At 37.4% G+C, this 23,785-nt stretch overlaps 1 protein-coding gene across 2 annotated transcripts in view; it reads left to right on the top strand.

Moving 5' to 3' along the window:
- The first annotated feature begins 3,293 nt into the window (after positions 1–3,293).
- Positions 3,294–23,785, top strand: part of fbln2 (fibulin 2) — a 259,586-nt gene continuing 239,094 nt past the window's right edge. Inside the window, exons 1-4 of one of the 2 annotated variants that reach the window (XM_063068129.1) lie at positions 3,294–3,320; positions 3,876–3,985; positions 9,015–10,291; positions 12,872–12,988. In XM_063068129.1, the coding sequence (XP_062924199.1) occupies positions 9,160–10,291; positions 12,872–12,988 (1,249 nt within the window). In that variant the 5' untranslated portion in view covers positions 3,294–3,320; positions 3,876–3,985; positions 9,015–9,159. Of the gene's footprint in view, positions 3,321–3,699; positions 3,836–3,875; positions 3,986–9,014; positions 10,292–12,871; positions 12,989–23,785 lie in introns of those variants that run through there. The other variant, XM_063068130.1, reaches the window with a different exon arrangement.

Genomic DNA, 23,785 nt, shown 5'->3' with positions numbered 1-23,785 from the left:
ACTCACCACCCTTCGGCAAAAAAAAATTCTCCACATCTCTGTTTTGAAAGAGCGCCCCTTTATCCTGAGGCTATGCCCTCTTGTCCTAGACTTTCCCACCATGGGAAACATCCTTTCCACATCTACTCTGTCTAGGTCTTTCAACATTCAAAAGGTTTCAATGAGATTCCCCCTCATCCTTCTGAATTCCAGTGAGTACAGACACAGAGCTCTCAAATGTTCCTCGTATGATAACCCTTTCATTCCTGGAATCATCCTTGTGAACCTCCTCTGGACCCTCTTCAATGGCAGCACATCTATTCTAAGATGAGGGGCCCAAAACTATTCACAATACTCAAGGTGAGGCCTCACCTCAGTATCTTATAAAGCCTCAGCATCACATCCTTGCTCTTGTATTCTAGACCTCTTGAAATGAAGGCTAGCATGGCATTTGTCTTCTTCACTAACAACTCGACCTGCCAGGTAAACATTAGGGTGTTCTGCGCAAGTACTCCCAAGTCCCTTTGCATCTCAGATTTCCTGGATTTTCTCCCTATTTCGAAAACAGTCCACACATTTATTTCTACTACCAAAGTGCATGACCATGCATTTTCGAACATTGTATTCCATTTGCCACTTTCTTGCCCATTCTCCTAATCTATCAAAGTCCTTGTGCATCCTATCTGGTTCCTCAACATTACTTGCCCTTCCACCAATCTTCGTATCATCTGCAAACTTGGCAACAAAGCCATCTATTCCATCATCTAAATCATTTATATAGAACTTAAAAAGAAGTGGTCCCAACACCAACCCCTACGGAACACCACTAGTCTCTGGCAGCCATCCAGAAAAGGATCCTTTTATTCCTACTCACTGCCTCCTACCTATCAGCCAATGAAGGCTCTAACCATGTTAGTAACTTTCCTGTAATACCATGGGTTCTTAACTTGGTAAGCAGCAAAGTCCTTCTGAAAGTCCAAATATACAAAGGAAAGGAAACCATGCAGGCTTTGTATTACCTTGGCCTGTGTCACCAAGTACTCCATCACCTTATCAATAACAACTGACTCTAACATCTTCCCAAGCACTGAGGTCTAAAATTTCCTTTCTGCTGCCTTCCTCCTTTCTTAAAGAGTGGAGTGATACTTGCAATTTTCCTGACCTTAGACACCATGCCAGAGTCCAATGATTTTTGAAAGATCATTTCTAATGCCACCACAGTTTCTAACACTACCTCTTTCAGAACCCTAGGGTGCAGTTCATCTGGTCCGGGTGACTTCTGTACCTCTAAGTCTTTCAGCACCTTCTCTCTTGTAATAGTAACTGCACCCACTTCTCTTCCTTCACACACTACAACATCAGGCATACTGCTACTGTCTTCCACATTTAGAGAAAGTGGTCATCCTTGGTGGGGTTAATTCTTCCCTTGACAAAGATCGCTTCCGGTATAAAGTATAAATAAAGATACTTTGGCCTTTTAAACCAATGATGACCCCACAACTCCTGTGTATTCACTGACTTTTGATTTGAAACAAAGGGAAAAAGTCAAGACAGGAAAGTGATGAAATCAAGCAGAGGTTCACATTCTTTAGGATCTTGGCGCTTATATCAATCTACCATTCAACTGAAGCAATGTTTTGAAGAAAGATTTAATAACTTAAATTAGAATTTCACTACTGTGTGCCTTTTAAAACAATTTATAAGATTTGTTGAGACTTCAGTAGTACAGAATTATGAGAAAAGCAGTTTTTTAAAAATTTTGTTTTGGAAGTAGTCTGCAGTCATAAATGCGAGTCCTGTGGTCCTCCTCAACGTAAGAATACAGGAGCTGGTGTAAAGGGTCCCACAAGCTGTCGCTGTTAGGTACAGACAGTATGTCAAAGGAAGGTCAGGTCAGTTCTGGGGCTATGGTTACCAGAGGTCAGTCTCCAGTCTCATTTTCCTCATTGGTGCTGCCAGTGGTGGCAGATAGTCCACACTGGGAAGCCACCTTCTTCTTCTTCCTCCTCTTCTGATTCCTTCGGCTAACAGAACTTTGAAGTAAGGCCTTTAGGTCAGGATCTTTAATGTCCAATTCAGATTTGTAAAGTTCAGTTTCAAATGTTCCACTGGTGATTCTCATTGGGTCATTTGGCATGAGCAGAACTGTGAACTTAAACTGAGCCACAAACTCTCCTTCCTTCTCATATAGTACACTGAATGGCTGCAGAAAAAAAGCAGTTTTTGAATCAATAGACAATAGACAATAAACAATAGGTGCAGGAGTAGGCCATTTGGCCCTTCAAGCCAGCACCGCCATTCACTATGATCATGGCTGATCATCCACAATCAGTATCCAGTTCCTGCCTTATCCCCATAACCTTTGATTCCGCTATCTTTAAGAGCTCTATCCATCTCTTTCTTGAAAGCATCCAGAGACTTGTCCTCCACAGCCTTCTGGGGCAGAGCATTCTATATATCCACCACTCTCTGGGTGAAAAAGTTTTTCCTCAACTCCGTTCTGAATGGCCTACCCCTTATTCTTAAATTGTGGCCTTTGGTTCTGGACTCACCCATCAGCAGGATCATGCTTCCTGCCTCCAGTGCGTCCAATCCCTTAACAATCTTATATGTTTCAATAAGATCCCCTCTCAGCCTTCTAAATTCCAGAGTATACAAGCCCAGTCGCTCCAATCCTTCGACATATGACAGTCCCGCCATCCCAGGAATTAACCTTGTGAACCTACGCTGCACTCCCTCAATAGCAAACCAGTAAAATATTATACAGTTTTCAATAGGAATGCTTAAAATGTATTATTAGCAATGTACATTTTTACCAGAGATTTCAGTTATTCTCAACATATCTCACTTGTATGATAGCATATTAAATTGGCAGCTATAGAGTTTGAGTATAAAGTGGCCTCAGTCTGTGCTTTCAATATTTATTTTCATATAGATAGTGACATAGTTAACAAAGAGCTCTGTTCCTGAATAATTTAATATTATAGACCCAATGAAATTTTGGAAAAATGGTCTGTAATTTCATTTTACAGGTTTCATAAAATATGCCAATGTTAAGATGATTTTTATCAAAAATACCAGCCTCCAGTCATGCAGTTGAAGAGCATCTGAGACTAATTTAAAAGTTTGTTTCTAATCTTGTTGAACTACAATTCAGTACTCTGAGAAGTGGTTAACTTGCTGACCATCTGCTATATTGTTGCTGACTGTTCTGTAGGGACCCTGCATACCAAAAGAATCTCAGCACATAATTGGTCCCTAAGAATCAGGATAGAATAACATTTTCAAATATTTTATTTAGACCAACAGATGGACTAAAGTGTACACTATTTGAAATGATGGTAAGAAATTTATTTCAAACTAAATATTGCAACTTTATAGAACTATAATTTATCTGCCTGTTGTAACAGCTATGTTTTGTTTCATTACAATATATCCAAACTTAACCTATTTCTGTTCTTGTCTATTGTCACCTGCAGTTTGGATTTTTTTACTTAATACTTAAAATATTTTTACACTACTTCTGCTTAAGGGAATTATTAATGTCAGAATTATTTTTTAGTTCATCTGTTTGGAATTCAAAATCCAAGCACTCCAAAAGAAACTTGATTTATGAAAAAAGTGTTTCCTTCACTTCCTGTTTCTGGAAGCATGCATATAATATTTATAAGCCATGGCAAATATTACTGGATTAGAATATTAAAACACCCATTACATCATGTCATCCATGAGCTACAGAAATGTCTTAATGTGAGAGAAAGCAGTTTACTGTGGGTTGCAGCTCAAAAGTCTTGCAGAAGATAATGAGTTGGGGTGAGAAAGATTAAAAGAGTGTGACAGCAGGCCAGCACATTAGGTAAGCAACTGTGATTGATGAGAAACTCCTTTGGTTTCAGGTTGAACAAATAGCCCTTGCTGTTGGTCAGTTGATATTGAAGATTTGGTCCCACCCTGTTAAAACACGTCAAGGTTTCCATGCTGTGCACAGCATAAGCTGCTGGAACGGGTAAGTTTTGCTTTTAAACTGATGTTTCTTTTCAAAGAGTTTTATGAACTGTCCAGATAAACGCAAAGGAATGAAGACTGAAATCAGTAGTGTTACGTTTAAGGAAAGTGAATGGCATTGCCTGGTGAAAAATTTAAACTATAACTTAAGGCTGTAATTTAGAGAAGCTGTCTTTTTGATCAGCTCATGCACTTTAATTTTCTTTAGGGCACAAGATTTAAAAGGGAAAAGGCTGTTTATTTAACTATCGTGGAACTACTTTAGCATTTTCTGTGGGACATTTTGTTTGTGAAATGCATTGTGCTTTGATTGCACAAGAGGAAGACTTAGAATTTCCAAGCAGCCCTGTCTGTAAAAAATAATCTGTTCCAGCCTTAGTCTCAAAGTTGTACAAACTTAAATCACGGAGTCTGGTTTCTAAATCAGCAAAGAGCTAGACTTCCTAAATAATTGGAAATATTCGTAAATGCAGCCTTACATTGTGTCTTCCCCAGTTTGGAGAGTGATTTTTTTCTTTGTCTTATTTGTGTTCAAACAGCACCTCTGGGAGAACCAGCACCCAGTGTGTGTTAACGAGAAAGCCATTGTAATCTTTATGGCAGCATCTACTTTCACAGATACTACGGTGTAGACAAAGTGACCATGCAGAAAACACTGCTTCCGATCAAACCTGAGTCCCATTGGACTGATAACCGCTATGCTCCTTTGAAATTCTAAACTGTTTCCTCACACATCACAGGAGGTAAAACTCCACCATAGTCACGGAAAGTTTGACTGCTCAGATTACACTCTACTCAGTGCAGAGGTTCCAAGCTCTTCCAAGGCTGCATTTTGAAAACCCACAGCCCTGTATTGCATTGGAAATAAAGAAATAACTTGCTTCTCTAGCTGGGGAATGATAGAGCAACTGGAACTCGATTGGACACAAAGGACAAGTTGTATGAAATGCCGTTTGAATTGTATGATGTCAGGTGATTTTAATCACTCAGTTTAGATGTGCGGTATTATTACAACCTTTGGCCAACTTGCTACAAGTTTCTCTTCATTTTATGGGCATGGACTACTTACAGTCTCTAAGGGATTATAAGGTACTTTATTTTTTATGAAGCGTTCTGCTTTAAAAAATAATAGAAGTTCGAAAGCTATTGTTAACTGTTGGACTGAAGCAATCCAGTTGCACGGAGGCACTGCCAGAAAACCATCTCATTAAATGATAGATTTCCCCAGTGCTGAGTTATTTGCTTAGCTGTATGTGTGTAATGAACTTAACTGAGAATATCAATTTGAGAGAAGCAATGCAGGAGGTAAATTTTGTTGTTCAACAGAAAGATCAGATAATCTTAAAATTATAGGCTTTTGTTGAAAATTGTGGAGAGATTGCATTGATTTTGTTAAAGTTTGGGAATTGAACCATGAGTGAAGGCATCTTTTATAAAAGATCTCATATGCTACAACCATTCATAATAGATTTGAGTCGGTAAAATGGGTCAGCATGGACAGAATTCACCACGTCCCAGTGAAGACGTGTTTACTTTTCCTACCTTCACAGTTTACTGCCGGTGTAACTTTCCGGATCACATGCATTTCTGAGCTGTGAGAGTATTAGCGGAAAGCCACCAGGTTAGGACGGACCCATTTTACTTTGGCTGGGGAATGGTCAGTACAACAGCAGCTACAGCACCCAAACCAAGCAAAGCCTGTAAGAAGCTAGCAGTACCAAATCAGAAAACGAGGACTGTAGTTCCAATTCCATTAGGAAGGTGTCTCACCATTTTGAACTTGAGGACTGAACCAATCCCATTTGTTCAGAGCCCCATTTCAAGTGTTTCTCACTAAAGATTGGCATTAATCTTCACATTACCTGAAGCAATCATTATGGTGGTATGCCCTGTGAATACTGTGAAGGGCATTCAGAATATTCACAGTAAACTTTTGTGAAAAATGATCAACGCTATGACTGATGCATTAATGAACCACATCATTGCTTAAAGCATGAATCCACAAGAAACAGCAGTTCACTTCTGAGATATATTTCAAAATCTAACAGAAATACACAGCCATGAGGCAATCCTAATTAATGTTTGAATACTAGGAAGTAAGTGTATGAAATAAATGTATTTGGGATTCTATTACACATGCATTGAGGTGTGGTCTGCAATTTTAAATGACTCTCTTGAATGTGCTATAGAGTTCTGCTGAATTTTCTGAGTTGCTGGTAACCAAATTTTCCATGTAAATGAACCTTGCTTCAGCATGAAATTCACCCCAACAATATTAGCAATAGTGCAGTGAACATTTTTCTTGCGTAATTTTTAATTTATTTCACCCAGAATAGGACAGTAATAATTCAGAACTCATTTTTATTGCAATGTTGAAAATGCTAGACATACTTAGCAGGGTAGGTATGTCCAGAAACCAATGGTTTCTCCAGAAAGTTTTCCATTTAAAGAGCCAGTCACTCTCAAAATGCATTCATTTCCAGGCTGATGAAAGCATAGTCTCACTGACTATCTGATCCATGCTCATAACTAAGATGTAGCCTCCTTTTCAGTCTCAGTTGTTTTTCTTTCAATTAAAACTTACTCCCAATGTTTATTTGTGCAAGCCCATCATTCTGCTTGGCGGGTGGACTGGAAATGACTGGGGAGAGGGCATGCAACAGAAGGGGCAGAAGGATTGATCATGCAACACTTAGAACTTGGGTCCCAAAAAGCCCTGAAAAGATAACTCATTTTCCTGAAGTGTGTGCTGTAAGCTTCACTGCGACATCCTTCTCTAAGGTCTCTGTAACCTCAAATAAATCCCTCTATGTGCTCTCACAGACAAAATCGAGGTCATGGTAACCTTCAGATTCGTAGCTTCAGGAGCATTCCAGGTCACAGCATTTTGCAGTTTAATGTTTACTGCTGCTTTAGGAAGGTTAAATATTCAGACTTTGTACTCAAGGACTGAAGCCCTCATCTATTTTTACCCCAGTCCAGATGTTGAGGTGGGCCAGCATGGTTTGATGACACTGCAGGCTTCCCCAAAGTGCTGGTCCTCAATGACTGGGCAGACAGAGAAGGTTTATTCCATTAAGAGATCTCCTCACAACCTGCTGGCAGGGACTCTTTGCTGTTGTCCCAGACAGCCTTCACGTTCCTTGGGCACCAAGGTCACCTCTTCTTTACAGAAAGCATCAGTACTGCAGAGGACTTCAGTAGAATGTGCTGAACCAGGAACTAACATTTCACAAGGAAACTTTAATAAGGCTTCTAATGATGATGGTATTTGAAGATTGTGACCACGCTGATGCTTTGGACATAATGTTGCTCCATGCTGCCTTAATACTGTTAAAATTGGTGCAGAAGAATTTTTAGGCATTGAGACACAAAATAATATCAAACAACATGATTATTCTGAATTACTATTAATCATTATAAGATTAAAGAGAGATTGTTGATATTTTGGGTCAGGACTTGGGCAATTCCTCCAGCAACTTGTATCCTGCTCCAGATTCCATCTGATTTTCAGAAGTCAATAGACAGTAGACAATAGGTGCAGGAGTAGGCCATTCAGCCCTTCGAGCCAGCAGCGCCATTCACTGTGGTCATGGCTGATCATCCACAATCAGTACCCTTTTCCTGCCTTATCCCCTTAAGCCGAATCTGATGGTAGGATTTATCTTAAAATTCTGAACAAAAGTAAAGTTTGTAGATTAGATTGACATTAGAATGAATAAATTACTTTCTTTTTGAAATTATGGTATGTCAAAATTCTGTTTCGTGTGCATTTTCAAATAACTGTTGATAGTAAAGTTGACAGCTTGGCTCAGTTGCAGTCACGTGATGATTGCTAAAATGGAAATTAGCAGTTATAATTATGCTATAATCATTGATGTTGGTTGTAGATTGTGTATTTGGAAGTTTTTCATTACTTTGTAAGCATTTATGATGATGGATAATTGAGGAATTTGGAACAATATTGGTTAATTTTCAGATCAAAAAGCAGGTTGCTGGAGGAACTCAGTGATATCTGTGGAGGCAAAGTGATAATCAGTGTTTTGGGTCAAGACCCTGCATAAGAACTCGTGCAGTTCCTCTAGCAGCTTGCATTTTTCTCCAGGTTCTGTCAGATTTTCAGATGACATCACTTTGCAAAATCATAAATATTGGATATCTAGAAATATCACAGGCTTGTCAACATTGGAACGGAGTGAAGAAAGGGTAATATTCAGATCGAGTGATTTTTGCCGCAGCCTGGTGTATATTTTCAGCATTTTCTGCTTTGCTGGTAGATCTGATTCAAGTGGTTTACTGTAGAAAAAATCTGAAACTTTTGAACTTTAATTTATTCCCAATCATTGTCCACAAAAATAAAATCTGTAGTAAATAACATTTGCACATATTACAGTATTACTTTACACATATTAAAAATATTTGAAGAATACTTACCATAAATTAAAGTTAAAAATGTCTTTGAATCAGACATCAAAGAAGAGCTCTGACCCATGTCTAGTCATTGTATAAAAAGAGACATTTGCAACAACTTAACTTGAATAATTTGGAAGCAATCCCTAGGTCTGTGGCTGAAAATAAAATTATAGTTATTTAAGCTTCAATTTTTGTTTGTTCAAACAGACTGTATCTTTTAGAATAGCAGTGGTATTTTACAAGAAGGTCTATGCATCTTTTAGATGTCAAAATTAGTTAATAAATTGCTTATTGAAAGCTGCAGAGAAAAAGAAATAACTTTAATTATACAGTGTTGTACCATATGGAATAGGCTGCTAATAAGAGCAATTTTGTTGTTATGCAACAAGTAGACGTGATCTTGTAAGATATAAATGAAATGTTGATTAATGTGCAGTTGAGAGATACCATGAGGCTCCTACTTTGAGGCATTCCCTGAGGTTCTGTTAATACACTTCAATAGTTTCAGTTGCATAAACAAGAGTTAGGTGTTATCCCAAGTATTAAGGCTTTTTTTTCTATTTCACATAGAAAGTTTTAGTTTGCCAAGTTTCAGTCTTTTCTTCTCTTAATCCGAGGTTTAAGAAGAGAAGGTGAAAAATTAATTTACCATCGGAACTGGAGCAGGACTTACCATAAATATTAACTGGAAATCTTTGCCTGAAAGCTTAAAACAAAGCTGCTCCTGTTCATTTCTATCATCTGTGAGATCTCTGCAAGACAATGGCTACACAGAGAAAGGAAAGTTTTGAATTATTGGATCTCAGGATTTGGTTCTGCCTGCTGATTTCCTACAGTAGTTGTTTCGCCCAGAAGGACTGCACTGGCGTGACTTGCCCTTTGCTAGAATTCTGTATTGAGGAGGTGTTGGAGCCTGGTGCTTGTTGTGCCACGTGCATGCAATATGGTTGTGCATGCGAGGGTTACCAGTATTACGACTGCATTCATGCTGGGTTCAGGGATGGCAAGGTACCTGAAGGATCTTCGTATTTTGTTGATTTCGGGAGCACAGAGTGTGCGTGTCCCAGTGGAGGAGGCAAGATCGGCTGTTATTTTATCCCTTGCCCTGAGCTTCCACAGAACTGCATTGAAGTCGTGGAGTCAGATGAAGGTTGCCAACAGTGTGCCAAGGTAGGGTGCCTTCATGATGGTCAGAAATACACAGCAGGGCATACGTTCCATATGCCACCATGTAAAGTATGCCACTGTGACAACTCTGGTGGTGACCTCTTGTGCTACACTCTACCTAACTGTGATGCCTCCCAGGAACAGAAATCTGCCTATCCAATAATCAACGAGAATGAAGAGCCAGCACAACATTATGATGACCAGTATAGCTATGACCAAGAGCCTTTGGGTAATGAGCACTTTCATAAGAAAGGCCCTAAACAGTCTAAAGAATACCGATCATTTAACAGAAGGCAAGAAAGATACAACATTAGAAGCTCAGGCATGGATGATGAAGTTGAATACAACAATCTGGTGCCTACGATGTCCCATGATCCATTATATACCACAAAGGAGCCTTATGTCAGTACTGCAGCTCCAACAGAAACAACTATTCAATCTACTGTGTCTAAAAAGGAAGTGAAAGATGCCTGGAGAATTGAACAGCTTCAAAGAGTGAAAATCACAAAGAAGAAAGTGACTGATGAGAAGATAGAAAACAATAAAAAGAAGGAGGAACAAACAGGGCCTGTGTTTCCTACAGTTAAATTCAGTCTCACAAAACAACCCCCTATTGCCATTAAGGAAGATGATAATTCTGTGCCAAACAAACAGCCGCAAACTTTGTTCCATTTTCGATTTGATGAAGAGGAGAACAGCATTAAGGTACCCACAGTTCTGAATGAAGGTAAGATTGTAGAAGACATCTTATTTAATACGGAAATGTATTTGATGTTAAAGTAATTTTTCTAGAAAGTGCTCTGGTCTCAGCTGACTAGTCTGACTTGGAATTCGAGTTTTGACTGATATTAGCACTCCATTTGAGTTGCATTGTACGCATTGGAGTATGACAGGGGCCATTGCTAAGACGGAGGTAAATGATTTCAAATGTGAGAAAGTGTGCAGGGCTGGAAATCCAAAGCAATGTACACAAAACTCCTTTCCAGTCCTGATGAAGGGTCTCGGCCCAAAACATCGACTGTTTACTCTTTTCCACAAATGCTGCCTGGCCTGCTGAGTTCCACCTGCACTTTGTGTGTGTTTCAGTAAATAATTTTTTTCTTTAGTTTTTCAAGGCTGTTGTCTTGGGTATGATAGATTAATATTTTTTAGAAAGTGAGACAGAACTCTGTTCCTCAAATGGTGCGAGGATGATAATTCAAATATACTTTGTAGTCTTTGTGCTACAATTGAATTATTTTTCCAGGTAACAGCAAGGAAATGTCACGTGTCATTTAGTTTACTATCATTTAATGGGCCATTAAATCGGAGCTAAAAACAGCCCCTTGTTGAAGTATGTGGCATGGCTCCAATCCAGAATAAGCTGTGTATTGAGGATGTCCCAAAGCAGCAGCCTGACCCTTTCCTATAGATCTGGGAAACTCTACAATATCATTTCTCATGTTTCTTTTCCTTTTTGGAGCACAAGAACTAGAAAATAGGATGTATGAAATGTTATCTAACAAAACATCCATTAAATTGTAGCTTGTGAGTGATAGAAGTGCATGACCTTAACACTGATAAATTTAATATGAAAACGATCAGTGGTTTGCAGACTGTATATATAGTCTTGTTACATAGCTGTTCATCATTTGGATGAGTAATATTTAGCTTTATCTCATTAAAATGATTAAATATTTCCTGTTATTTCTTATACCTGGTGAAAGATATCTAAAATGGTTACAAAAAATAATGTGCTACATTTTACAATCACACACACACAAAATGCTGGAGGAACTCAGCAGGTCAGGCAGCATCTATGGAGAGGGATATACAGTACAGTTGACTTTTCAGGTCGAGACCCTTCACCGGGACATGCTGAGTTACTCCAGCATCTTGTATGTGTTACTCTGGATTTCCAGCATCTGCAGAATCTCTTGGGTTTGTGCTTCATTCTAGTTCATGCATTTAAAGTCTGGGTCACTCAATCAACTTTCCAATTGCTTGTGTTCATTCCTGACTTTGAAACGTGCTGTCTACACCGAGTTAGCAATCCTAATGGCATAGTATTTATTTTTCCCTTTGGACCTCAGTCCAAGAGGACCCTGCACTCAGCAACTCTGTGATTTGAATCCAAATGACCGAACAGCCACTTACTTTGAAAGACTCACGTGAATAACAAACAAAGAAGTAAGAACCAAATTTCTTAATTAAAGTAATAATTTAATTTTGCAGATAATGAAATGGAGTTTGAACACCCACGTCAGATCAAAGCAGAAATTGGAATATCTAAACAATCTTATTAAAAATGAAAACAGGAATTTTCAGGTTACTTTATATAGAAATAATTAAATGAGGAAATCACAATCCTTTTCAATAAAAATAATGCTTTCATGCCAGAGATTTACTTGGAGTAAATTTTGGCCCTGTATGGCGTTTGAAAGAATATCCCACCTCCTATAGCAGAGTCCAATATTTTCATAGTTCGAATAGCTTACAAGTACCTGAACTTCCCACCACAACACAAATTTATTTATTTAGAAATACAATGTTGATTGTGCAGGCAGGGTTGTGCAAACCCTTGAGTTACACTGCAAGACGGAGGCATTGTTTGTGTTTATCAAATATTAGTTTTTACCTGAACATAATTTTGCATCTCAGGCACCCTCACCAGTTTGTAGCAACACACAAACAATGCTGGAGGAACTCAGCAGGTAAGGCAGCATCTGTGGAGAAAGGTATGGTCAACGTTTCGGGCCAAGTCCCTTCAGCAGGACTGGAGAAAAGAAAGATGAGTAGATTTAAAAGGTGGGGGGAGGGGAGAGAGAAACGCAAGGTGATAGGTGAAACTGGGAGAGGGAGGGATGAAGTAAAGAGCTCTCTCCCCTTATCTCCTTGCCTGTCCAACACCTCCATCCTGTGCTCCTCCTCCCTTTTTCTTCCATGGCCTTCTGTCCTTCCTATTAGATTCATCCCTCTCTAGCCCTGTATCTCTTTCACCAATCGACTTCCCAGCTCTTTACAACAAGAATGTGATAATAAAATGGGCAAGTTTCATTTTAATTACAAGGAGTGCCAATTTCAGTGAAATACTTTATTATCTATCTGATGAATTATATATTTAGTGAAGATGCTAATACTGAAATGAACTTTAAAAAATATTCTTTACATAGTGCACAAAAATCTTTGATTGCAGGCAGAAAAATATTGCAATAATTTGTGGATTTGGTATGTGTTCATTATGCTGTATATGGTTCAGTTAACATTGATTGTGCACATACATGCAAAATTCACTTTGAAATCTAATAAAAATGTTTCCATCTGGAAGGAAATGGAAGGCATAATATCAGTTACCAGCTTGTACAGACTATTCGTCCTAGTGATCCATCGCTCACCAGTGAGGCTTCCCTGCCCAGAACAAGTGAAGGTGTAAATCCTCCAACAGGTCAGTACTCAGATTAATTATGACAGCCTCAAGCGGCAAACCTAAATTACCAAATAAAACTAACTACATGTGGCTTGGCCAGCCTCTTGAAGTTTGCGGGTCTATTAGAGTAAGGAGGTGTATTGTCCTTTCAGATTCCGCAGCTCACTTAAATGTTAGATGAAAGCTCAAATGAGAAATGTGCTGTCCCTTGATGTTGTGTGAAGAGATGTTTTTTTTTCATATTTAACCAATTATTTTAAATGCCACAATAGAGTGCACTGAAAGGGCATTTTGCAATATAGTAACCATTGAAAGACTTTTTGATTGCCTCTGACAAAGAAATCAATACAGCTGCTGATTTTACTGTGCTTCACGTTTCTTGTTATTTCAGTCATTTCCTGAGTCTTATGTAATTTAATCTTGCCACGTCTCCATCAGGTCTATTAAACACAGGAACAAGTAGAATGGGCAAAAATACTCAGTATTCTGCCAAAGAATTAACAATTGAATAAAAATGTATTTGAGGTTTGCTGACTTGTGTGTGGGGACAAAATGACCATGAAAGTCTTGCTCACTGCTCACACAACAGAGCAGAAAATCTTTAGAACTCCTTTGATCTCAATACTTTGGTCTTTTTGATTGAGAGAAAAGAAATGAAATGTTCACTTGTGCTTATTGGCATAATTGTTTTGTAAGGGGTTATTTTCTGATGTGCTTACTTTGAAAAGGAGCTCTGAGGGGAACTCTCCACAATGGTCTAGCATCCTGTGACATGCCGTGTTTTTCTTCAGTCCAAAGCTTATCAACCCTATGATTTTAATCATGCTGGCACTGTGCCTGTATCAAAGGAAAGTCCAGCATTTATGTGCTGTCTTTCAGGACCTCAGAACATCATAGAATACTTTAGAGATAAGGTCGTGTTTTGAAGTGTGGTGCTTTTCTGTACATTACAATACCACTGTTGTAATGTTTACACAAAATTACATTCCACTTGGCTGCAGCATGCCCTCAGATGCTCTGAAATCCAGAGAGGCATTGCATAAAAGCAAGTTCTTTATTCTTTCTTCCTTCTTTGCTTCTGATCTGGGAAGCACAGGAGATTACAATAAAACCAGTTTAGAGCTGCCCGCTTAGAGCGCTGATGAAGGAAATTGTGTGCAGTTGTGTTTCAGTCCTTTGAGTGAATTTAGTGGGCTCTGTTTATATGTGGTAACGTTTTTGAAAATAACGCAGATGAGCAGATGTCATTCTTTGTGGGTGAGACAATTTTGCTTCAGCTATTCTTTTTCCATCTTGTTTCTCATACTGTTAGTCGAGCATCGATAAAGGATCCAAAAGACGCCTGCCAAAAACCCTTCGTTTGTGAAATCCCTTGCAGCAGTAGTAAATTCACCCTTTTGACCCAGAGCTGCATGAGAATGTTGTTCTTATTTGTGAATGTGCATTCTTTGGTTCAACCAGTCATCATGTGAACTCTCTATTTCACTCATGTGGGAGGAGTATCACTGATGACTTCTTTGTTAATTACTGGTGTAGTAATGTGAACAAAGTCACTGGAGAGACACAGCTGGTAGATATAAAGTAGTCTTTTATTTGAGAGGTGCATACTGTATACAAGCTGACAGCTTTTTGGAGTCCCTCTAGAGAAGAGAGAGCGAGAGAGGCTGTATGGGGGAGGGGGGAGAGAGAAAGAGACACCCCAACCCTACATTACAGCATTTTATATGTTAAAGAACAAAGGTATCAGGACAATTTCTGTAGTTCTGAATTCATCCCGTCAGCACACCCAAAATAAGGTCAAATACTATTGTATTCATGCAATGGGATGTTGATTGCATTCATGCCTGTGCAGACATCTCAGTCAAATGTCTTCTGGTCTACAGTTTGCTCTAAGTGCTGTCGTCTGAGTTCTATTCATGCAGTGGAGTGTCGATTGCATTCATGCATATGCAGACATACATCAGTTTAAGTGGCTGTTTCTGGGTCTGCAATTTACTGATCTGAGCTGCATTTTAAATTTAATCTACAATATATATTCTGGTCTGAAAATTGGTTGCTGCAGTTGATATTTGCTATTTACCCTTAAACCAGAATATGCCCTAACACTGGCTTTTACTTTTATAATAGATTCAGCCTTCAGAACTGGCATTTTGTTCCTTATATTTGCTGTCCCTGCAGCCATCTCTAGCTTTGCTGAAAAATTAGTATATAAATAATTTCTCAAAGGGAATATAAATTTTAATACCACAGCTTTAATGTTAACATAAGTATATCATTGGAAAAATGCTGAGGAGGAGTGAGAGCTGTTTCCAAATTATCAGAGGAAAAGTCTCGGCCTTACGCCAATTTGAATATTTCATTTGTACTCTTAGAATATTTTCAGCTTGGCAATGCTGTAAATATTAACTGACTTTCTGATAAGTTAACTACATAGGTTTGTGGGGCCTATTTCTGGCCACAGCTTCTGTTTGGCATCTAATATACAAAATGCTCTGGAGGGCATTTGGATGTGATGAAAAAATCTTTGGAGACAGTAATGTGACAGTGGATTTCCAGTCGCCTTATTTGAAACAAATATAGAAATGCTGGAAGAATTCTGCCAGTCAGAAAGCATCTGTGGAAAGAAAAACTGGTTAATGTTACAAGTTGGGGGCCCTTCTTCAGAACCGGGGTCACTTCTCCACAAAGAATCCCTGCTCCGCTCTCTTTGGGATATTTCACACAGTCTCTTTCACACTGTTCACCTTCATTGGTTTAAGTTTCCCTCTTTGCTTTTAATGAGGTTCTGACCAAAGCTTGCTTTCATTGGCCCCCAGTTCTGAAGAAGGGCCTCTGACCAGTGTTTAACTGGCTTCTCTTTCCACAGATGCTGCTTGACTGGCTGAGTTCTTCCAGCATTTTTTTGCTTACTTCAGATTCACACATCTGTAGTTTTATGTTTTCCAGCCTCATTCAAAGTATTTCCTGACTTGATAAATTAGGGTTTCCTCAAATCATTTCTGATATTACAAAAGTTTGTACTTCGGTAATAAATTTATTTTGAGTTTTTGAACTTTCTACATGATTCCAGGTGTGAAATAAAGCAGATTTGCAGCTGGTACATTCAGCAGTGTGCCAAACTGTCCGAAAGAGGAATGTCATTATCTCAGCAGAGTGATGTAGTCCATTTACATCATTGCGTGTTTGGTCTCCTCTTTCTAAGGGATTGTCTATCAAATATCCATTTAATGGTGAAGCAATGGGCAGGGAATGATGCTCAGTAAGAAATTATTTTGCTTTCTCAATTCAGTTTCTACAGAATCCCTGCTGGTGGCAAAATAATGCGTCCTATTTTCTGATTGCTAATAAGCACTTGAATTCATTTGCTTAGCAAATGGATGGATGTATATGTTCTATTTGTTTATGATTTGTGAATCAAAGCAGTCTCACCCGTGTTTTGTTGTGCTTGCTGATAATTTCTGAGCTGGTTAATAACAATTGGGGAAATTGGGCCAGGGGACTTCTGGGAGTGATTCAGCTTAGCTCAGCATCAGACCAACATGTAATGATGTCATCTAGTAGGTACACAGAGCTATTTCTGTGTTTACTGACAGAAATTGGCTGCTAAAGATGTGACCTTTAGCCTGCAATTTCACTCGCATCCAGAAGGTCAGGAAAGAGAAGTTAATTAAAGGGACCCTGAGACATCAATGTTTTGTCCGTAGCCTCTGCCAGGCTCCTCAGTCTGAACTTCACTTTTGTCCTCAAGTGTTGCTGACAGAGATCACTGCATTTCTATAATGTACAGCTCTGTGCAAGGTGCTGTGGTCACAGGCCTCCAAATCAGCTTGTGTCTACTCTTAACACTGGGGGGGCGGGGGGCTTATTGGGAAAGGCTGTTGAACTCATCAGAGATACAAGAGACATAATATTCCTAATGCTGATCTCCTTGAAAGAATTTTATGCAACTCTGAAAGTTATGGCACCAGATAAATACAGGGTTTTAGGTAATGTTCCCTCTAAGGTGTGTGCGTGTGCACACGTCACATCTTTTGCTACTAGCACACAAAGGAATTTGAACAATGCACAAAAGGTTGTTACCCTCTACCTCGCTGGTAAGTATATTTCACGATTGTACACAATCACATTTCCTTTTCCAGTTCCTGATGAGGACAGTTTTGACAACGTGGAGTTTGCAATGATTTGTCGCAAATTTTAGAATCGGCTTATTTATACTGTTTTTTTTGTTGAAGAAATTATTGATTCACTATGTCGAATTCCAAAGAAGCAAAAGGTGTGAAGTGCAAAGGAACTGCTAGTTCATCTGAAGTGGAATGGCTTATTCTCCTTAGAAAAGCTTCAGATTTACTTCCACTTAAAAATTCAAGGCGCACATGTTGTTGTCAATGGGTAAAAGATTGCACAGCACAAGATTTTTGTGTACATTGGTCAGTAGAAATTGGAGAGAACATTGGTAATAGGACACGACAGATACAAGATTATAGGACCAGATGTTTATTGGCCCTCAGTAGCAAATACAACAGAGGAAATACTAATCAAGATTTAAGAAGAACGCATCAAAGGGAGCATATAGAGTGAGAAAATGAAATTGGAAGTTGTAAGACCATAAGACATAGGAGCAGAATTAGGCTGTTTGGCCCATCGAGTCTGCTCTGCCATTCCATGGTTGAGATATTATCCCTCTCAACCCCATTCTCATAATTTGTAATATGTGTCCATTAAATGCATTCACTACTTTATTTCAGACTGCCAATTCAATACAGGTTATGCTAAAACCTGCCTAGAGTAACAAGTTAGGGATAATTGCTAATCTCAAAGAATAAGAGCCTTCAAGTTGACGTGATCATATTGTGGTCATGTTTTTTTTTAAAAAAGCTTTCTATTAATTTTTCCAAGATTATAAACAAAATAACAATGTTGATACGAAGAGAATGAAATAATCTTATTGTTAATAAACATATACAGAAAAAAATTCAGATAACACAGGGATAGTAGACTTCCAAACTCACGATGTAATTAATCATAGAAAAAAAGAAATAAAAAGAGAAAAAAACCCAAAGAAACCCCCCCCCAAAAAAACAAAAAAAAGAACTAAATACTAAACCCAAAAAAGCAAATGGAACAAAACAAGGCTTGACCAATATCTTAAATCGAACAGGTTCAGTAATGTCGTCAACTCCGCTCCTCTATTCATATATTTTAAGTTAATACGAAGGATTCAGAAAGGTCAAACTATGTCATATGAAAGTGTTGAATAAATGGTTTCCAAGTCTCTTCAAATTTAACCAAAGGATCAAAAATATCACTTCTAATTTTTTCTAAATTTAAACATAATAAAGTTTGGGAAAACCATTGGAATGTAGTAGGAGGATTGGTCTCCTTCCAGTTCAATAAAATAGATCTTCTGGCCATTAAAGTAACAAATGCAATCATCCGACAGGCTGAAGAAGATAAAGGTCTATGTTCTACCACTGACAATCCAAAAATTGCCGTAATAGGATGGGGTTGTAAATCAAAACACAGAACTGTTGAGATCTTATCAAAAATATCTTTCCAATATTTTTCCAAAAGAGGACAGGACCAAAACATATGAGTTAGAGAAGCCACCTCAGAGTACCATCTGTCACAAATAGGGTTTATATGGGAATAAAAACGGGCTAATTTATTTCTAGACATATGGGCTCTATGCACTACCTTAAATTATATTAATGTATGTTTAGCACATAGTAGAGGAAGTACTGACCTAATGAAAGATTTTATCCCATTTCTCTATAGGTAGGCAAAGTTAAAGTTCCCTTTTCCATTCATTTTTAATTTTATCAGATATATCTGGCTGTAATTTCATAATTATATCATAGATAGATGCTATTAATCCCTTCTGAAGAGGATTTAAACCTAAAATTTTATCGATAATATCAGTAGGGCATGAGGTCAGAAAGGTAGGCAACATAGTATTTAAAAAATTTCTTATTTGTAAATATCTAAAAAAATGGGATCTAGGCAAATCAGATTTCTTAGATAACTGTTCAAAGGACATGAAACAGTTATCCAGAAATAAGTCACGAAAACATGTTATACCTTTCGTTTTCCACATCAAAAAGGCTTGGTCCATAACCGAGGGTTGGAAAAAAAATTAGACATAATAGGTCTTGATAATTTACGAAATTGAAACCATATTCACAACGTATATTTAACTATTGGATTAACCATTTGTTTATTCAATTTAGATAGTACAAAAGGAAGTGAAGTTCCTAAAATGGAAGCTAAAGAGAACCCTTGTACAGAGTAGCCTTCAAGGTTTACCCAATATGGGCTTGGAATTATATTCCAATCTTATGTCCAAAATATTAAATATCGAATATTAATTGCCCACTACTAAAACCTTAGGTTAGGCAGTGCTAAACCACTATCTTTCTTGGACTTCTGTAAGTATTTTTTTTACTTAATCTGGGATTTTTGTTCTGCCATATATAAGAGGAAATTTTGGAATCAATAGTGTCAAAAAAGGATTTAGGAATAAAAATTGGTATTGTTTGAAATAAATATAAAAATTTGAGTAAAATAATCATTTTAATAGCATTAATTCGGCTAATCAGTGATAGAGACAGTGGGGAGCACTTAGTAATCAGTTGCTTAACCTGATTAATTAACGGTAAAAGGTTGAACTTGAATAGATCCTTATGTCTCTTAGTAATTTTAACTCCCAAATAAGTAAAATAGTCAGGAGTCACTCTGAATGGAGAACATCTATAACTAGGAATCTGCATATTTAGTGGAAAAAGTTCACTCTTACCTGGATTCAGTTTATAACCAGTAAAACTACTAAACTGAGCGAGCAAAGTTAATACTGCCGGAATAGATTTCCCCAGGTTAGAAATATACAATAGTAAATCATCTGCATATAGTGATAGTTTATGAGTCTCATTTCCATGGGTAATGCCAAATATATTCGGGGGGGTCACGAATAGCAATAGCTAGCGGTTCCAAGGCAATATCGAATAGTAGTGGACTAAGAGGGCAGCCCTGTCTAGTACCATGGAATAGATGAAAAAGGGGAGATCTTTGATTATTAGTAAATGCCGGAGCCAAAGGAGTAAGATATATCAGTTTAATCCAAGATATAAATATTGGACTAAAATTAAATTTCTCAAGGGTATTAAATAAATATGTCCATTCTGCTCTGTCAAAGGCTTTCTCAGTGTCCAATCAAATAACACATTCTGGAATTCTGGGTGAAGGAGTATAAACAATATTCATTAATCTCCTAATATTAAAAAAGAGTGATGGTTTTTAATAAATCTAGTCTGATCAGCAGAAATAATTTGAGGTAATACATTCTCCAATCTCATTGCCACTATTTTAGAAAAAAATCTTAGAATCCACATTCAACAAAGAAATAGGCCTATAAGATGCACATTCAGTAGGATCCTTATCTTTTTTAAGAATTAGGGTAATAGAAGCTCGATAAAAAGATTGTGGTAATTTACCTATAGATACTGCATCCCTAAAAATTCTACATAGTCAAGGAGTCAGTGTAGTAGAGAAAAATTTAAAAAATTCTACTGTATATCCGTCTGGGCCAGGTGCTTTACCTGAGTTCATCGAAAAAATAGCATTTTTTGTTTCCTCTACCGTAATAGGTACGTCTAGTTTTAAACGTTCATTAGATGATAATTTTGGAATATTCAATTTATTTAAAAATTCATGCATTATAGTGGAGTCATCAGGAAATTCTGATTGATACAAGGAGGTATAGAATTCTTGAAAGGATTTATTTATCTCATCATGGTCAACCGTCAAAGTGCCATCTTATTTACAAATCTTAACAATCTGTCGCTTAACCGAGGCCGATTTCAATTAATTAGCCAATAGTTTCCCAGTCTTATCACCATGTATATAGAATTGACTCTTAGTTTTGGTTAAATGACTTTCAATCGAAGATGATAATAATAGATTATGTTCCATTTGAAGTTCAACTCTCTGTTTGTAAAGCTCCTGATTAGGGGCTATAGAATACTTCTTGTCAATTTCTTTAATCTTGTTAACCAGTTTAAGTATTTCATTATTAGTTCGCTTTTTTAATCCAGCAGTATATGAAATAATTTGTCCACGAATATATGCTTTAAAAGTATCCCATAGTGTCCCACTGGAAATATTCTCTGTAGAATTTGCTAAATTAATCTGTTCCTCAATAAACTTGACAAAATCTGAATCTTGAAGCAAAGTGGTATTAAATCGCCATTGTCTAGAACTAGTAGATGTATCCCTTGTATTAATAGATAGTTTCAACGGCGCATGATCAGAAACAGCAATGGAATCATATTTACAACCAGTAACAAGTGGAATTAATCAAGAATCAATAAGAAAATAATCAATTCTTGAATAGTGATGATATACATGTGGAAAAAATGAGAATTCTTTCTCATTTGGATGCAAGAATCTCCAATTTCTAAGATTCCAGAGTCAGTCATAAAAGAGTTAATAAGGGTAGCCGATTTATTCGGAAATACTTGACTGGACATGGATCTATCCATCAAAGGATTTAAACAACAGTTGAAATCTCCACCCATAATCAAAATATCATTTAAATTAGGAAGAGATGTAAAGAGATTGTTTAAAAAAATCAGGACAGTCAACATTTGGGGCATAAACATTAAGCATGACAACTTTTTTGTTAAATAACAAACCAGTAATTAATAAAAATCTGCCAATTCAGGTCTGAAACTGTCTCATGGTGCAAAAATGAAATTGACGAATCTATAAAAATAGAAAATCCTTTAACTTTGGCCTGTGAATTCGAGTGGTGCTGTTAAGCTTTCCAGAACCTAAAAAAAATGCTAATTATTCTCTTTCCAGGCATGAGTTTCTTGTACAAAGATAAATGTGAGCATTCATCCTATGGAATACTTTATATTTTTTCTTCCGTTTAATTGGGTTGTTTAAGCCATTTGTATTCCAAGAAACCAAATTAATAATCTTATCCATCGTACTGAACTCGAGCATAAGGTATGTAAAGGGTTAAGCAGAGTACAAACTTGTGACCCCAGAAGAGGTAAAAAGGTCCAAAGAGGAACTGGAAGTTACGAAATTTCTGACATTTTGGTAGTTTCAGGTCAGCCCGTTTAAAAAGTAAAAGCAAATTAAAAAAAAAGAACAAAAATACCACCCTCCTCCCGCAAAAACCCGGAAAAAAGCCAGAAAGTGGCTAAAGCTAAATCTACAGCTAACTCTAACCCCATCTTTCCAGAAGGCGACCCAAAAGAAATATGTTTATCATAAGAAAAACCTCCCATATTCAAAAAAGTGAAAAAAAAGTTACTATAAAGGTAAGGAAAAGAATACAGCAATTACAAACATAAAATAGTTACTTACTCACATATCAAAAAAAAGATCAAGTGCCTGCTAATATTATTGGTTTTTCATATATAAATGATTGGAAGTAATGCGAAAAAAAGAAGAATTCTAGGAAGAAGAAAACAATCCACCATCTTAAAATATAATACTTCTCCAGTTACATTTCAAAAAAAATGAAAACAAGTATTAAACTTGTAACTATATAACACTCAAAAAGAAAAAATATTAAAAGTGAGATATACAAAATTACTAACAAAAAAGCATACTATCATTTAAAAATATAAAGCGTACCTACACTGCGAGATCAAGGCAGAAAACCCTCAGAATATAAAGTTCTAATTTTACAAACTAAATATTTTCTTTTTTTAAAAAAAGAAAGGAAATGAAAAATAGATCAAAGGCGAGAGAAAAAAAAATAACGCATTAGTTAGTCCTCAACAGAGGGAGACAGATTGTCAAGAAAACTTAAAGCTTCGGTTGGAGTTTTGAACAAGCTATGAGAATTGTACGGCATAACAACTCTCAAACAGGCTGGGAACAGTAACGCTATTTTATAGCCCTGACAATAAAATTCTGACATCTGTGGTTTAAAAGTCATCCATTTTTTCAATACTTCTTGGCTGTAATCTTTGACAATTCAAAATTTAAAACTTTGAAACTTAATCATGCTTTTCTGCTGAGCAGCTGGAATCACTTGTTCCTTATCATGAACATAATGAAACCGAACAATGACTGGCCTCAGTCTGGCCAGTTTCGCCGGTTTAAAACATAAAGAACGCTGTGCGCGGTCTAACAGTGGGGGTTCCTCCAATATACCTGGACCAAACACATCCGCTAACAATTTAGAAAACTATTTAGTAGGATCTCCTGTCTCAACATCTTCAGGAAAACCGATTATTCACAAATTCTGTCGTTGAGAGCGATTTTCAAGGTCAATAGTCTTAGCTTGATAACGCTTCAACTGTTGAGTTACCGAAGTTAAGTTTTTTTTCCCAAGAGCTTCAATTTTTCGATCCCTTTTGCGGCCATCTTCGTCTAGTTCCGCGATTCTAATTTGTTGTTAATCGATTTCACGTCCGAACGATTTAAGATCATCTTGAGTCATTTTCACCACATCTTCAATTACGGCAAGTCTTCCATTAACTGTATCGTCTAGAAGTTTCTTCTTTGCTTCAGCAGTTGGTGGGGCTTCCTTTGATGCTTCAGGATCACCATCTTTTTTTCCGTTCCCGCCGGAGCCTTTTCCGTTTTTAACTTCTCGTGCTCTTGTAAGCATTTTCAGAAAGTAAAAGTCAAAGTTCAATGATATATTTGTAGTATAAATCCTTTAGTGTAGGTATAGGTAAAGTATGTAAGAGTGGTTACATGTAAAAAAGATTAAGGGTGTGGAGCGACGCCAAAATGCAGCTCACTCCATGAGCCTCCCGCTGGAAAGTCGTGATCATGTTTTACATTGACTTC

This window comes from Mobula hypostoma, chromosome 15 (assembly GCF_963921235.1).
Source record: "Mobula hypostoma chromosome 15, sMobHyp1.1, whole genome shotgun sequence".
In the NCBI taxonomy this organism is placed as follows: Eukaryota; Metazoa; Chordata; class Chondrichthyes; order Myliobatiformes; family Myliobatidae; genus Mobula; species Mobula hypostoma.
This window is presented reverse-complemented; position numbering and strand designations above follow the sequence as displayed.